At 45.4% G+C, this 14,458-nt stretch overlaps 2 protein-coding genes across 4 annotated transcripts in view; one reads left to right on the forward strand and one right to left on the reverse strand.

Annotated features, from left to right (window-relative positions):
* Positions 1-7,076, reverse strand: six4a (SIX homeobox 4a). The gene is made up of 3 exons (XM_023825569.2): positions 6,349-7,076; positions 2,900-3,537; positions 1-1,801 (listed from the first exon to the last, which is right to left on the reverse strand). The coding sequence occupies exons 1-3, from the start codon at positions 7,074-7,076 to the stop codon at positions 1,242-1,244; spliced, it is 1,926 nt and encodes a 641-aa protein (XP_023681337.2). The 3' UTR covers positions 1-1,241.
* The window catches only part of mnat1 (MNAT1 component of CDK activating kinase), a 26,748-nt gene continuing 19,219 nt past the window's right edge, over positions 6,930-14,458 (forward strand). Inside the window, exons 1-5 of one of the 3 annotated variants that reach the window (XM_023825576.2) lie at positions 6,930-7,017; positions 11,955-12,107; positions 12,873-12,946; positions 13,287-13,390; positions 13,606-13,746. In XM_023825576.2, coding sequence (XP_023681344.2) covers positions 11,974-12,107; positions 12,873-12,946; positions 13,287-13,390; positions 13,606-13,746 — 453 coding nt within the window. In that variant the 5' untranslated portion in view covers positions 6,930-7,017; positions 11,955-11,973. Of the gene's footprint in view, positions 7,093-8,492; positions 8,712-11,954; positions 12,108-12,872; positions 12,947-13,286; positions 13,391-13,605; positions 13,747-14,458 lie in introns of those variants that run through there. The other 2 variants (XM_023825575.2, XM_023825574.2) reach the window with 2 other exon arrangements.

Consider the following 14,458-nt stretch of genomic DNA (forward strand, 5'->3'; position numbering starts at 1 on the left):
TAAGGAAAACAAAGGCATTAGCATTTTTTTCTGTACGTATAAATATAAAGTTTTAATGGGAGTGTGGAATCTAGAAAAATAAGTTCACATAATTTCAGGATACAAACTGCCAAATCCAGCTTAAAAACTGCCAGTACAGCTTACAGATATATCACTCTTCTTTGGTGTGGTTAAATGGAGAAAGTTCATTGGTGGAGAATGTACACCTTATTTACTAACAGAGGAACAGAAGGCACATGTCAGGGCACACTGATGTCCTGCCACACAACGGAGCAGCAGAACCCCCCCCCCCCCCCCAGTAGAACACATCAGGCCAGAAGGGGCAGGACAAGGTCTGCGTGTCAAGCATGCCTTCCCTCTCCCCGAAGCACTTCACAGTCAAGACTCTTCTCAGAATAATAATAATAAAAAAAAAAAACATTTACATATGTGCTTGTTCTAGATTTTATACAATTAAAAGGAGTGATAGCAATTAAAAACCCATCAAGACACTGTAGCTCCCTCTGGTACAGCTGCGTGTTAAACCATCACGGCTCGGAGAGCTCTGACTACGTTGCAAGCAGTTATCACATGTGTATACAGATCGCAGGGTCAAAGGTCAAGGACCACTCAGTACATTCTACTGCACACATGCAGTCGGTATAGTGCAAGTTGGTGACACATTTGAAAGATTCTGCCCCAGTGGGGGGGAGGCACATTTGTTTATGCATGATTGCAGCAGAAATATTCTTCACGGCAAGACTTGGTGACATTCTGGAAAGAAAGCTTGATAGCTAAAGCTGATGAACCTCTGTGTATCACCTCAGAAGACCAGACGACATGCAACTCCTCCTGTGTTCCGTTTGATGTGGCAAACACCCCGATGGTAAATGAGCTTCTGAAAGATCTTGATGACAGTGGGTTCAGAGGGTCACAAGCCCAGCACCTGCTTTTTCTAAACCCAATCCAGCAGGATGAGGTAAGAATCATTAGGGAGTGGTTGACGGCAAAACAGAATTTTTGTTCACATTCATGCAAACACCTTATATCCAAGAGCAGAGGGTATACTTCTCTCTTTTTGGAAAAAAACTATAGGTTTTGGTTGGAGCGAGTTTCTTGGAGCAAACATAGGTTGAGTGTATTCTGAGCTGTGATTGGGTCACTCAGCGAAGGCACTGGCAAATAATTTAACACGCAAAATGGGAAATAAAACATACTGAAATAACACAGTTGCACACAATGTATCTACTGCGGTGGACAGGTCAAAGGTCACCTATGTCCTCATCCATTTGCACATTTTGCAGCTTGGCCAGTTCCTTTCCCTCCGCCTCCATCTCATTGCACATGACCCGTACGATGTCGCCCACGCCGGTCCCACCCACTTTGTCCTCTGCAATTGACAGGAAGTTGCCGCTCAAGCTGGGAGTGAGTGGATGTGTGGCGGGGGGTAATGGGCTGTGGCTTCCATAGTCTGAGGGGAGTAGGTGATGGTGTGTTGGGGCAGTCTGGGCTGCTGGGGTGGAGCTGACAGACAGCACAATATACCCCCCAGAATCAGAGCTGGAGGACCTGACAGGGGGGGCCTGGCTGGTGGGCGGGGCCTGGGTGCAGTTCAAGGGGGCAGAAGGGTAGCCAAGGGGGCTGCCATGGTCCAGGTGCAGCTCAGCTGGATAGGAAAAGGCCCCTCCCTCCAGGGGCTCCTGCTTAACTACACTGGCCATGCTGTGGAGCACCGTGGTGCTCTGGAGCGGCGCCAAGACCACCTTGTCCTGCTGCTGTTGTTGGAGTGGAAAGGAGTCAGTACTGCCTGGTGACCCGGCACCTGCGGGGGGGGGGGGGGGGGAAACGGCACAGCTCACCATCAGCAATACCTCTTCGTGTAGCTGGGAAGCCCCCCCCCCCCAACACACATACTCACGTCTAAAGGGAGGCAATAGTGCTCAAATCACACAGGTAGCAGAGGTCCTTTATGAATGAGCTGCTTTGTTTAATCTGCACAGTCCCCATGCCATTCCATCATCCCCCCAACCTTGACTGAATGTCCCATAATGCCGAGCAGCAGATCAGACTCCTGGGGACCCGTGTCGGCCAATGGCACAGCCGCTCCCTCTCTGCCCTGCGTCTCACCCCCCCATCTCAGATACACCCACCCGGCACCCCACCCTGGGGTCACGCCGGTCGCAACACAAAACAGCGTCGGTCGAAGGAAATTAACATTGTTCCAGAGTCTCATTTAGGAACCCGTGACCAAACCTCAATGCCCCCCCCCTCCCTGGGACATGTATTTATTTAAATGTTAAGAAAGAAAAGGAAAACGTAATGTCTGTTCTGTGTCGGACTGCCCCATGTGGCTCTCTTAAATCAAACACCCGGCAGTGGGGAGTTTCAGGTTTTATGTGACTCGTAAATCAGATATTAAAAGAATGATGAATAAATGAGCACTGAGCTGAGGCTGGAAGAGGGCAGGCAAACCTGCCATTACAGACACAGCTATAAAACGCAGAGATCTGCTGGCCTCGGTTCATCTGGGGGGCAGGAGAACAACACAGGCCCCTGGCCTCTTGGCACGCCGCCCCCTTTGGCACAGAGCGTAACTGCACTGCGACACAGACTATCGTACCCCTCTGTTGGCCGACCTCACCTGCAGCTAGGGCCTCTGTCAGCAGGCTCTAAGGCAGTGTGGGAAAACAGAAGACGACGCGGGTACTAGAAAATATACTAATTAGTGGCTAGTAAAGGCCAGACTACTTGCTGGGGGGGGTCTATATCTGACCTAGTTAATCATAATTGACTAATGGGCACAGATGACTTCTCAACATGTCCTGACGATGAGATAAGATTATGAGAAAGAGCTGGGCTCTATCTAAGATGCTGCCCATCTGCTAGAAGGCTGAAGCAGGGGTCGCGAAGGAGAACCTACCATGCGGAAGTGCTGTGGAGACCGGGGGCAGCTGCAGAACCGGGAGGCCCACATTGCCGCCATCGGTATCGGGCATGTGAAGCTGGCCGTAAGCGCTGGGTGGAAGGTGCCCGGCTGGGGTGGGCAGGCTCAGCACGGAGGGCAGGCCGTTCTGCTGGGCCAGCGGCTGCACCGGTTCCAGCTTAATCTCCGAGCTGCTCACACATCCGGGGAAAGCGGAGTAGGCCTGGGTGAAGCCCGCAGCCATCCCGCTCAGCGCCTTTTCCTGGCCGGAGTGCAGCGACGCCTCCCCGTCTATGGAAGTCCGTAGAGGGTTGAAGGCCAGGGTCTGGGCGCCCAGGTTGAGGCCGTTGAACAGGACGCCGCCAGGGGCCTGGATGTAGGAACCACCATTGTGGAAGACGGCGGCAGGGTTGCTGGTCACCAGGCTCCCATTGAAAACCATGGCTCCGCCGGTGCTGGGGGGCACTTTAACGTTCCCGACCTGCTGGATGACTAGGCCGCCATCCAGGGCAGCACCCATAGGGATGGTGCCAAGAGCCAAGGCCCCTTCCGGGGAGCTGGAGAGCGGGCGAGGGGACAGGTCGTCCTGGCCCTTGCTGGACTCATCTTCTGTGCTGTGATTGCCATCAGATTCACTAGAAAGAGAGAATAAATGAAGGGTGAGGCTTTACCTTAACTGCACCTTCATAATGCATTCATAGAACATTCATAAGCAGCGTGTAAGAATACCTAAGCATCCTGGCACACATTAACAGCTTTAATATACATTAATAGCAAACATTATATGATAACAACAAACATTATAATACTACAATGTTTGTTATTAATGTATATGAAAGCTGCTGAAGTATGTTAGGGTGCTACGATATACTTCCAAGCTGCTTCTGAATGTTCTGTGAATGAATACGTTATGAAGGTGCACTGAATGTTCTACGAATGTGTTATAAGGGCATCACAAAAGTGCAGTTAATGTAAAGTGTTTCCAAATAAAGAGTAGTGGGATTAAGGACAAAAAGGAAGCAGTCTCAATTTGCACAAACCCCTCTTAAATAAAAGTATTCAAAATGGTAGGTAACCACGACGACACAGAAAAGTATCATGTGCAGTGATGCTGCATGTCTACACCGATGGGCAGCACATCACTGACTAGCGTTTTAACTGATTTTGTATTTTCTTTAATTAATCATGAATTCTATATTTGTGTTTAACGTCTATGCAAGTACTCAGTATTCAGTTACCAATTCTGAGCTGTACCTGTGGTTCGTAAAATGTGTGAATTGTTTAAAGATTCCGAAGCAGCTGGAGAAACACCGAACATCCCATTCAAGCCAAGCTTAGAAATAACAGAACTCAAACACAGTCATACGAGGCCAGAAGCGGCAGGATAATTTAAAACACCATAGCCACCATAGTTATCTATAGTGAAACACCTCACAGCAGGGTAACCAGCTGCCAATTTTTATATATTATATATATATAAATGTATGGTGTGGAAAAGATCCGTCTGCTATATATATATATATATATATATATATATATATATATATATATATATATATATATATATATATATAGCCTACAGTATATATAAAAATAAAAAGTCGACTTCGCTAGAAATGACTAGACGGGAAACTGTAAAAGAAAAAAAAAAAGTTGAGAAAACATCAGGCCACCCCCCAATCATCTCGTAAATCGTCGTTAAACCAAATTTAAACTGTAAGAAATGCTACCACCCCGGTAGGAGATCCCGGCAAAAGGATGCATTTGGTGAGCAGTAACGTGCTGAGTCAAAAGGCTCTTCCGACAACACTTCGCCTTTTAGGGGTGGTGAAACCCGTTTACCCCATGGTGAGCGGGCTGGATTATAACCCTCATAGCTGTCAAAATTAATCCGTTCCAGACCGCTGCCGACCAGGAAGCCTGCGACCATCCGCGCCACCATTTGGCATAATAAAGTACCCAGTGACAAATGCCCCCACGGCTTCGGCACAAATGGCCGGGGTATTTGTGGCCCTGTCTTCCGTCAGGAAGTCGGGGGATCACCGCCAATTCCATCAATTTTCTGTAAATCCACATGGCAAAATATGACCAAATAAAGTTATCCAGTGGAATTACTCACATTTGCAATTATATATAGTTAAAATTTATTTCGACAATAAGGTAGGCTATAATATTAAAATACAACGACGAAATCTCAGAGGATTTAAATTAAGCAGACGGATCTTTTCCACACCATAAATTTTGTCGATGAGTTTAACAGCTGAAGGTCCGTCAGAAGAACCAACGCAATGGCGTTGAACAAAAAAAGGTGCTAGACTGGGCAGATATACAGGTGGGGTGCGATCGTCTTGCTCTTTTACTCCTGAGAAGCGCTGCGAGTTTTAGCCACTGACGCTTTTAAATCAAACAGAAGAACAATTCTAAGCTGCTTTGATTCCCCTTTCTCTTTTCTTACACGGGACGTTCAGTTTATTACAAAAACGTCCTTCAGAATCAGGATGCCTTTGAGCAGTTAATGACATCAGCCTATGGGGGAGGGGGACTGTCTGTCTGCTGAAGAGGTCACCTCCACCAGGTGCGTGCGAGTGTTATTTTCAGAGAATGGGGAAAAAAAGACGGGGAGAGACAGAGAGAATGTCCCTTTGCAAAGAGGGCCCGCAAATCTTTTAATGAACTACTGAAGGGTGGTTTTCCGATCCCTCCCAGTTAAGAGGAAAAGTAAACAGCCTAAGTGATTTATGTGGTGAGCCAAAGCAGGGTATTCAATGGATTCTAAACACACTCCCAAAGTAAACACACATACACACACACACGGTAAGACAATAGGTCGTGGAAATGTTAATATCGCTTGAGCAGCTTACCCTTAAAGTTGTAAAAATAAATAGTAGCCTATATACTTCAGGTCAGTTGAAATGGGGACAAATGGGTATTCTACTGGTGACAAATTCAAATAGGCCTAAAATGACAAAAATAAAACTAAATATTTAAACGCAATTTCGCCATCAGTTTAGACTAGCTATAAAAGTTTATTATAGTTATTATTGCAGTTAATATTTTGTGTGTTATAACTCCGGTACAGCTTTTGTACATGTGTTCAAATTACAAATGAAACTTGACCTGAATGGGGACAGCTTCATATTTCAAAACATTAGCGCCGAGCACCCGGCACACTATTCCTTTGAGTTTAGCTCTGTAAATGATTAACGACGTCAATTCATAAAGCAGCACTTATCATGCCGGCCGCTAAAGGCGAACTGGCCGGGCAAGAAGCAGCTCCAGGTGAAACACACGCGCAGTATCGCAGACGAAATCCCGCAGACTGTATAAAAATTTACTGTTAAACCAATACATGGAATTATTAATTTTGGCATTTTAAAACACTTTTGGTTATCATTGCAAAAATAAACGCTAAACACAAAGTGACATACCGTGAGCGAATAACTCACCTTTTTGACTGCGCTTCAGAAGGATTCCTGTCCCTCTGTCTGCGATTTTTAAACCAGTTGCTAACCTGAGTCAGGGAAAGCCCTGTGATTTTGGCGAGATTGCGCTTCTCGGCAGGAGAGGGGTACCTATTCTGCTTGTATAATTCTTTCAGTGCGTTCCTGGACCGTTCTTTAAAACAGTACACCGTCTCTTCCCCGTCCCAGATAGTTCGAGGCAGCGGGTATTTCCTACGAAGGCGATATTTGTCCACTGCACCGAGGGGTCTCCCTCGAGCCTTCTCCGCCTCAGTGTACCGTGCCTTGTACCAAAGGTCCTGCAGCGAAGAGTGATTGGACGGGCTGAAGCTGTGGTTCTCTAGAATACTATACAGTTCCTGATACCGAGCCTGATGGAAAGCCACCAGAGCTTGTGCTTTTAAAATGCTTTCGTTGCCACGTAGCAAGTCACTCTGTGGTAAAGACCATAAAAACCTGGATAGGCGATCCACGTTGCCCCCCTGCTGCAGCGCTTCACAGACGCACGCCACTTGCTCCGGTGAAAAGGCTAGTGAGGAGGGAGCGCTCACGAGAAGTTCACTATGGACTGCATCTGCAGCTGAAGTCGCATGCTCCATAGACAACTCCGCAGTGTCCAAGGCTAGGAGCTTAATGCTTCCCCGTTTATCTGCCGTAAGATTTTCCTTTTTTATTTCATTTGTAATTATGACCTCGCTGGAGGAAGAAGACATTTTTTAATGCTTCCTGGTAAGTCACTCCTCCTGGTTTCGGCAGTCTTTAGCCGATCAGGTTTCTGCTTGCCATACAAGCGCGATCAGATATCTGGCGACAGCTGTGAACGGATAGGTCTTTCTTCTCCCTTGGTTGTAATGTGAATTTTACTCGGCAAACTGTAGCAGGAAGGGGGCAATAGGGTCTGCTTGCAGGAGTGCAGTCTTATTGGCCACAGAAGGCTCTGCGGGGGAGGAGCGAGCGAGATCTTAGGCAAATGTTTTCACTCAGACTGTCAGTCAAATACTCCGCACAATGGTTTACCTGCGCAAGGTGAACTAGCTGGGGGTAGAGAGCCGACGTCTTTGTCTGCAGCGTTGCGCGCTGTTATTGCTGCGCTGCGTAAGCAGTAATCCTTCGCCTTTCATATACCATAACAGAAAAAAATCATTGACCCTAACCACAAATATAACAAACAAATCGAACGAACTATTCGAAAAATCTCATTCGTATTTTCAAATGAGACACACCACAAAATAATACACGAGATAAAACATAATGACTATGGCAATTATTTGTTTCTGCATTATTATACTTTAGTTTAACTATAGCAGCATATATAATATTTATGTCATATAGTAATAATGATATTATTTATATCGTACTTGACACGTGCTTTTGCATGTTGCAATTATTTCCCAGAACAAGTGTTGCAAAAACACTTGTATTGTAGTCCCAGATCAAGTGTTGCAAAAAACTGAATTGTTGGATAAAACGTGTAAGAGTGAGGTCAGCAGAATGAATTGCGCTGGGAAACTTTTTGAGCAATGTTAACTGCTCGGGCACTTTCCCATTGATTATGGGCAACAAATTTCTATTTGAAAAACTTTAATCGGAAGTGAGCAACATTTCGCGATCATCCAGATCCAAATGAGTTGCCCTTTGTCTCACCTGTTTGGCAGCTGCCCGGAAACATAGCTCGAAAAGTTGTCCTGTCTACCAACACCTTTAGTCATAAACTTATTCGGACGTGTATCCAGCTATATAAAATAAAGTGATACTTTTTTAAACAAAGGATGCCGGTTGTGTAGACCCTTCGGATGAAAGCGTCTATAAAACCGTGATAAAACTATAAGAAAGCATATGTATGAATGTATACGTGTCTAGGATTCTGTGCCATCTATGTCATACGGCAGCCTGTATTAACTAGGCTATGTTGTATACTATTTAGCCTACGTAACGACAGGAAAAAACGTCTTTATATAGTGACATATTTGTGATAAACAAAACTGGGTCGTTTAAATGAAAATGCACCGCACTTTGTTACTCGTGCCAGTTCGTGAATTTATTGTTTACAATTAGACGTTGAGAAACGCTGCATATGATAAATGCACACTGTGCGAAGTCATAGGAACGAAAAACTAGGAACGATTCTTCCTTCCGTGTTTGTTGCACGGAATTTTTATGAGGAGTAACCGTTATTCGAGTCTCATTGGCGATTTGCTAATAGACGTATAGCGAAAATATTAAGTGTACCGAGGGATAAAATATATGGTTGCTGCAAATATGGATGACCAGGGGTGTCCGCGATGCAAGACAACTAAATACAGGAACCCATCACTGAAACTGATGGTGAACGTCTGCGGTCACACGCTGTAAGTGTGTGTAAGCTTTTAATGTAACGTTCCCTGATATAGCTAAGTTTTATGTAGCAGCGATTTCAGTAGTTACAATATGTTTTACTCGGATCTTTCTCGCGTTTTCATCACTTATTGTAAACAAATATCTCGTCTCCAGTTCAGTCGTATATGTGGTTGGTACTAATAATGTAGTGCTTGCAAGTCTCCTTAGCTTGCTACATGCGTGTCATAAAATTGTCACCAGTCCGTAAACTCACTAAAACATTATCTTAATATGCATATAAGGAATATATCCAAAGTAGTGTTGAAACATTAGTCACCTGCAATGTTCAGTGGGTAGTGAAAATTTAGCGGATTGTAGCACAAAGCTGATTGTCTTTATGTGCACTTCTCTTCATACTTGAACCATATGTAAGTTTTACTAGTTGCATTTAACGCTGGGCGTATGTTGTTGGTGGGAGACGACATGTCGATCCAGAGTTTTTGTATAATGCGTAAGCAGGAGCATTCAACGCGAGCTGCGTGACTTACCTTCGAAGATAACGTAAATATAACAATGCCCCCCCCCATCCCCCCATAAAAAACTCGGGCCACTGTCTCCTCTGGTAATTAAGTCGCCATATTTTGGGCCGTTATAGGTTTATATAATTCTGCAGTTTTCATACTAACCCACGCGGTAAATGTCTTTCTCCCGGAATTATTCAGCTAGCCCTTATATTCATTTCTATGCCCTCTGGATGTCCTTGTTGATATGTGCCTTTCCACTATTACCTGACTGTCTGTATCCTCTCTTTGTGATCTACCTGTCTGCTATGCTATGCCATCAACATTGTTCTGTCTGAATCTGCATCTGCTGAGCTGACAACTGACGAGTCCTCTGAAGCTCTTCCAGTTTAGGGTGTGGTGTGGGATGGCTGACATCTAAAATTAAACGGACTGTGCCCTTGCTGTAACTGCCCCTCTTTGTCTGTTACCTCCGCACAATGACATGCCCAGATGTCCTTTTGGCATTTTGGGCCATAATGGCAGCGGGTGCACTTAACTGGTACTGATTGTATCAAATTCTTAACCCAGAGTTACGTTGTGGCTGGGGTTTGAGGTGCCAAATTACACAACACAGAGTTTTGAGAGTTATTTGGAAGTAGTTCACGTTGTTGCCCTTTCTGTGTTCAGGCTCCTGTTGCTCATGCACTCTGATCTCAAGCAATAACTAGTGTGCATTCCCTCCTGTCTTTATGCTGGTTTCTTTTGCGAGTTTCTGTGTTCGTGCGCGGGTTTGCGCATATGTGCGCATGTTAGTGTGCATGCGTGTGTTTTCCTGTGTGGGTATGGAGGGTGGTGTCCAGCCTGCAGGGGCTATGGTGTGCTGAGCTCGGCCGCAGTATCTTTATCACCTTGCTGACAGCTGCAGATGAGAAGATTAGAGTTGGCCAACCGGGGATGGAGACCAGGCCCAACCTAGAGATAAGCTGCTCACCTGTGGGAACGGAGAACAGCCCAAGGGGGCATTTTAGCTTCAGGATACTGATAGGCAGTGTGAGGGATACAGTGAGTGCTGAATAATATCCTCCAGGTACTTTGGGGCTTTTGAAGGTGCGAGGCACTGTACAGTGGGGGAGGTACTTTACACACACACACACACACACACACACACACACACACACACAATGCTCCTGAGGTAGACTGTATAGTAGGAGGGCTGATTAAGCGCTGCTGTGCATCTACCCCGTGACTAATGTTTCCCTCACAGGCCCCCGTTTGTTCATTTGCTCTCCTCTTGTGACATGCGTACTGCCTCTGGAGAAACAGAGAGAGGTGGGACACACCACACCATGTAAGATAATGCTAGGCATATGCCCCGTGCTGTCCACTTCAATTGGCTCTTTGTGGGCCCTTTGGGGACATTTCAGGGGGTTCCATATGTTGGGCCCGGTGGACCCTCCTGAAGCCTGGGGCTAGAGTGGAACATCTGCCCCACTGCTTCAGCACAAAGGAGCCTTGCTTCCATCAGCCAGCCCCTGCCCATGCTTCACTTGCCAGAGGGGAATGAGGGTGGGCCCGTCTCAATACCCCCTCGTGTGTGTGAACAGGTGCCTGTGTACTGGTCCATTCCAGTTTGCGATTTGCTGAGGAGGAATGAAGGTCATCCCTCCTATTGTCTCAATTCATCTCAGCTTCAGTGTCTTTATTGCAGTCTAATTCAACCATGTATAGCTGATGTAGTTACTTAGTGTCAACTTTTGATTTAACATTTTACAGAGTAGGTTCCCACGCCTGTATGTCGGAGTGGCAGGGCATATGAGTTGATGCTCAACTTTTGGCGCATAGGAGTAACTAGATTAGTAAATTGTTAATTTTCTTCATTTCCTGTTACTCTTCATGTGAGGGAGATAAATGCTGTTTGTACTCTCTTTAAAGTTCACCATAGGATTTAAAGTGATTGATGTTTAACGCAAAGGTGTGTTGAGTTGCCCTGGGGATGGTCGTTTGAGCGCTTTGGCTCTCTGCGTTTTTAGTGGCTTTGCATTGGTGGGTGACAGTAATTAGTGCTAAGCATTGTTACCACTGTCCATCAGTCAGAACCTCCTCCCCACTAATGACAGCTGTAGGAGACAGACAGCGTTGTCTAATTGTCTCTATGGTGATCTCCTTCAAACCCCATAAATCCATAGTGCTTGTTTGTTTCCTCCAATACATGTGGTGGATCATCCAAGTCCCTGAAACAGTATTGAAAGTTATTGACATCCGTTATTTTGGTTTAATCTGTAACTTTTTGGTAATAACTTCATTTATGAGTTGACATTGCTTTCATCAGAAAATGCTTCACCTTAAGTACTGATTATTCTTCTAAAAACTACATGTTAAATTGGTATACTTTATATTGCGCTTCTGAAGAGTGGCAATTGTGCCATCATTGATTTATGCTAGCCTGTATTACTGAAAGGGCTTACCTTGAGTATTCCATAAATGCTATAAGGTGAGTCTTCCTGTTCCTCCTCTATAGGTCTGTTTCGGAGGTTGGTTCTGGAAGCATGGCACCTCTAAAAGCATCTCCAGTGTCCATGTGATTGATGAGGGCTTAAATAATATAGCTGAAAAGTAAGAATGAGACCTTACTGACAACTACATTGTCAGTAAGGTGATAGCCTTATAATTGTTTGTGCTTCAATAAGTGTTTCAATACGTATGTGGTAGTTTGTGTATGTCCCCGATGAACATTGGTATGCATTTTTAAAAGTGTGTTTTCCTGTTAAACAGGTGTGAAAGCTGTGTGGATATGCTCTTTGTGCGTGGTTCGGGGAACTGCGTGCAGTGCGACACACCCCTTAGGAAAAGTAACTTCCGTGTGCAACTCTTCGAGGACCCAGCCGTGGACAAGGAGGTGGAAATCCGAAAAAAAGTACTGAAGATGTGAGTTTCGGGGGGGGGAAAGGGGGTTCAGGGCTGGGTGGGACTGCATCTCTCGCCTGTTAAGCTGCCTTTGTCTCGGTAATGAGGGTGTGTGTTTTGTATACAAACTCCTCCCTCAGTGGCCCCCCAGGTGTGGCAGAGCCCTGCAGACTGTAAACAGCAGCGGAGGCTCTTTACCTGCCAGATTCTCTTCCCTCCCCACCCTGGCCTTTCTCGTCTGCTTCCTGTTATTGTAGGTGGCACATTGCCAGAGGTGGGCAGCAGCTCAAAGACGTGCCTTGTTTACCTTTGCCATACATGAAAGGGCAAAATATGGGCAGGAGAATAGTTCTACACATTCTTTGATAAAAAAAATGTGTCACTAAGGAAAAGGTGAACCTAAGGACAATTGTTAGGGCTCCTATTTTTCACAATAGAATAACTATTACAGACCAGCAGCTTGTATTCTGCCTGTATTTGTTTCTTCTCCGGTCTCTTTTAGCAGATCCAACTGGTGTGGTTAGATTTTTGTGGTTTAATTCTTCATCGCCCTAATTAAACAAAGCACTGCACTTTCTGCCTTTACGACACTATTAGAATCTTTGCAAATTGTAAAATTCTGGCTGGAAATCCTATTTCGCTGCTTTTTGCACGTTGGATGATCTTTGTGAAATCAGCATAACGAAAAGCAAAGGTGGGAGGGAAAGTGGAGGACAGTTGGATGTTTACGATGGCAGTTGGCCATGTTTTAATGTTCAGGCCTAACACCAGCTTTGCCCTGTGCAGCTACAATAAGAGGGACACGGACTTCCCCAGCCTGAAGGAATATAATGATTACCTGGAGCAAGTGGAGGATATTGGTGAGCTTCTGCTTCATGTTTCCTGCTTCCCAAGATTATCTTACACTATGCTGTCTACAGTTACTTTCCCCACTGGACCAAAAGCATTTGTGCATTCGTAATAAGGTTGCAGAATTCTGGGAATTTTCCGTTCATTTCCCATATATTCCTGGTAATTCCCATGGAAAGTTTCCAACTTAGAATATTTCCAAAATTCCCCCAGCTTAACTTTCCATGGAATGGAAAGTTTGTGGAAAGTTTCCACAAATTTACCTGCCCTTTGCAACCCTAATTCATAATGATTTTGGCATTGCTGCTAATGGAGTGTGGTGCTACTGATCACTTGATCACCCTTGTACAGTCTTTAGCCTAACGAACAACATAGATGTGGAGAACACCAAGCGAATAATGGAGCAGTATCAGAGAGAGAACAGAGACATCATCCAGAGAAACAAAGCGAGACTGGTGAGCTTTTGCTTGCTTCGACACTGCAGCCAGTAACCATGATAATATATAATTTTTTTTTCATCCTACATAGTCTGCCGTTCCATATTCACTTTATTTATAAGGACTTCTGGCTAAGGATTTGCTGGATGGATTCTTAATTACAGTATTGCACACACGATTCAGTCTGGTGTGGAGAAATGGTGGGTCAGCTCTCATCCAAACTTGCGCTGCAGACACGAGAACAAGAGGAGCTGGAGGAGCTGCTGCTGCTAGAGCAGCAAGGGAGCGAGCAGCGGAGGCTGGAGACCCTGCAGGAGGAGCAGAGGCAGCTACTAGCCAAGAAGAAGAACAAGCAGGCACTGCTGGATGAGTTAGTGAGTCGCACTCGCGTGCCCACGAACGCATAAGCATGTTACCATATACACTCAAGCTTACAGAAACACATACACACAAAAGGCCTAATAAATACACTTAAGTGCGGGCTAGTAAAGAATTAATAATGGGTTCAGATTTAGATGAGATCATCAGCAAATCAATAATTCATATTCATGTGGTTGAGGCAGCAGCATATTGTCACAGTAACCCAGCTCAGCGTCGTGTGCTGGTATTGTCACTGCTACGTTGTAGCCTCTGCTGATCCCTAACCATGTGACCATAGCTGTGTTTGACGGTAGGTGTGGGGCTTTCGCTGGTGTCTGTAGCTCTATCTGAACTGTGCTGACATAGTCCACGGCTGTCTGTCAGTGTATTATGCTGGCTCTTGGATCACAGAAGGGTGTGCTGTGTTTGTTTAGGCCGGGGCGGGGGGAGGAGGGGGGGGGGGTTACACTAAATGTGTGTTTGTGTGTTTTTTATTTCATTTGTTTTTAAATGAACTGAAAGTGAATGTATCAGTTGAATCTCGTTTTGAGTTTTGTTGGAAAGGGGTTTAGAGATGATTTAAAAAAAAAAACGGGTTCCCACAAAAATGTACATGCAAGTGTGTCTGCGTGTGAGTGTGCGTGTGAGTGTGTGTCTGAGTGTGCGTGTGAGGCACATTTTCACAGCAAAGCACCATTGCTGTTCGCGGCAGTGGCTTAGCATTGC

The sequence above is a fragment of the Paramormyrops kingsleyae genome, chromosome 14, assembly GCF_048594095.1.
Source record: "Paramormyrops kingsleyae isolate MSU_618 chromosome 14, PKINGS_0.4, whole genome shotgun sequence".
Lineage (NCBI taxonomy): Eukaryota > Metazoa > Chordata > Actinopteri > Osteoglossiformes > Mormyridae > Paramormyrops > Paramormyrops kingsleyae.